General features: G+C 31.6%; 1 protein-coding gene across 1 annotated transcript; it reads left to right on the forward strand.

Moving 5' to 3' along the window:
* Positions 1–413: 413 nt before the first annotated feature.
* On the forward strand, positions 414–1,379 carry LOC148772197 (major pollen allergen Ole e 10-like). Its single transcript, XM_088826361.1, has 3 exons — positions 414–624; positions 756–996; positions 1,150–1,379. The coding sequence occupies exons 1-3, from the start codon at positions 490–492 to the stop codon at positions 1,191–1,193; spliced, it is 420 nt and encodes a 139-aa protein (XP_088682487.1). The 5' UTR covers positions 414–489; the 3' UTR covers positions 1,194–1,379.
* Positions 1,380–1,717: the final 338 nt, after the last annotated feature.

Here is a 1,717-nt window from a genome sequence, read left to right on the forward strand (position 1 = left end):
ATTAAATATTATGTTAAAAAATAGAACCTTTATTTTGGGATATAGGACCTAGGTTCATTGAGATCTCAGGAGTTGTATCCAAATCTCATTTACCATCAATTTATGAATTTATCGAGTACTAAATTATCGAGGTTTTATTGTAATTATATAGTTTTATTATCCCCAAATTACACTTTAGAAATAAACTAAGAAAAACAACTTCTTCTCACAAAAGCTCCTCACAATTTTTTTCATCAAATTAAAGCAAGTTGAGATAGAATACTAATAGAGCTTTTATGGAGTCCAATTTCCACACCTCAAACATGGTACAACCATAATAAATGTCCTTTTCCTATTAATAAAAATAATTAATAAAAGCAATTTCCTATATGTATATATATATATATATATAAGGCACTTAGATATGTCTAACAAGTGAAGTTCTAACTTAATGAACTAAGAAAATAAATCAAATACTTACAAGTGTGTAAAAAAATAATTAAGTAAAAAATGGGTAGAATGAATTTAGTTTTGTTCTTTCTCTTCTTATTCGTATACAGTGGTGTCTTCGGCGGACCAATATTTTCAAAGAAACGTCCTCCACCTGCTGCACCGAACGGTCGACCACCGTCTTCGGGGACTAGAGTTAATTTTCGTTTATATCTATATATTTCATTGACTTACTATAGTTCTAATATATCTAGTTACAATATAGTACATGAATTAATTTATCATTTTTTTTCTCTTTTGGTTCTAATTATCGAATAATATTGCAGACGCCATCACGCGTGTGGTGTGTGGCCAAGAGCGGTGTAAGTGTTAAGGATCTGAAAAGTTTTATACAAGGGGCTTGCACTAATCCGCGATACGGCCTAAATTGCGGTAATATAGTGAATGGCGGTCCTTGTTACTTCAATAACGTCGCTAAAAAACAGGCGTCGTACGTACTTAACCTCTTATTCGTTAAGGACCATACTTGCATGGTGAGATATGGAACCCTCACTCCCACAGATCCATGTAAGTTGTTCCTTTAACATACTAAATATAATTTTTTTTTTTTTTGTTATATTTTATTCTAACATGACTACAACATGTAATATATAGTTTGTTAGACAGTGTTGAAATATTCACTCTTTTACCATACATTGTCCAATCTTTTTTTGTTTGCAGCTGAGGGCAGTTGCCATTTCCCGTTGCTCAATTTGAACGGCTGATTGGAGATCGGACGACGCAACTTGTATTTCCGACATAAAATTATATGTTAATAAAATAAGGCGCTAGCTGGTCGTTGCATGGGAATGAAACGTCATTTGTTGCTTTTTTTTCCGTTTTTGAAATGTTTATTATCAGATGTATGCTAATAAATAGTTCTTGAATGTTTCTAAATGTTTAATCCTGAATCGCCGTTGCATTTATCTAGTAATTGACATGTACCGAACGACGTACAATAATTAAAACTATTTTAACATAACCCTTAAGAAATAAATGTAGTCCTTTCAAACTCGAATGCTACAACATTTATTGGTCTATACGACGAATAAAAACTGTTAAGAAGATAGAATAATCGTTCGAAAATTGAATAGCACGAAGATTAATCAAATTAAATAGCAAGCAAAAACAAGAAAATAAATAGCACGAAGATTAATCAATTTAAAAAGGCTTAGGATTTTATATTCCCCCTATGTGATTATTGGTCACCCAAATCCCTTCAATTATGCAAACAAATAATTTGGATTAC

This window comes from Erythranthe guttata, chromosome 2 (assembly GCF_056151865.1).
Source record: "Erythranthe guttata isolate IM_541 chromosome 2, IM_541, whole genome shotgun sequence".
In the NCBI taxonomy this organism is placed as follows: Eukaryota; Viridiplantae; Streptophyta; class Magnoliopsida; order Lamiales; family Phrymaceae; genus Erythranthe; species Erythranthe guttata.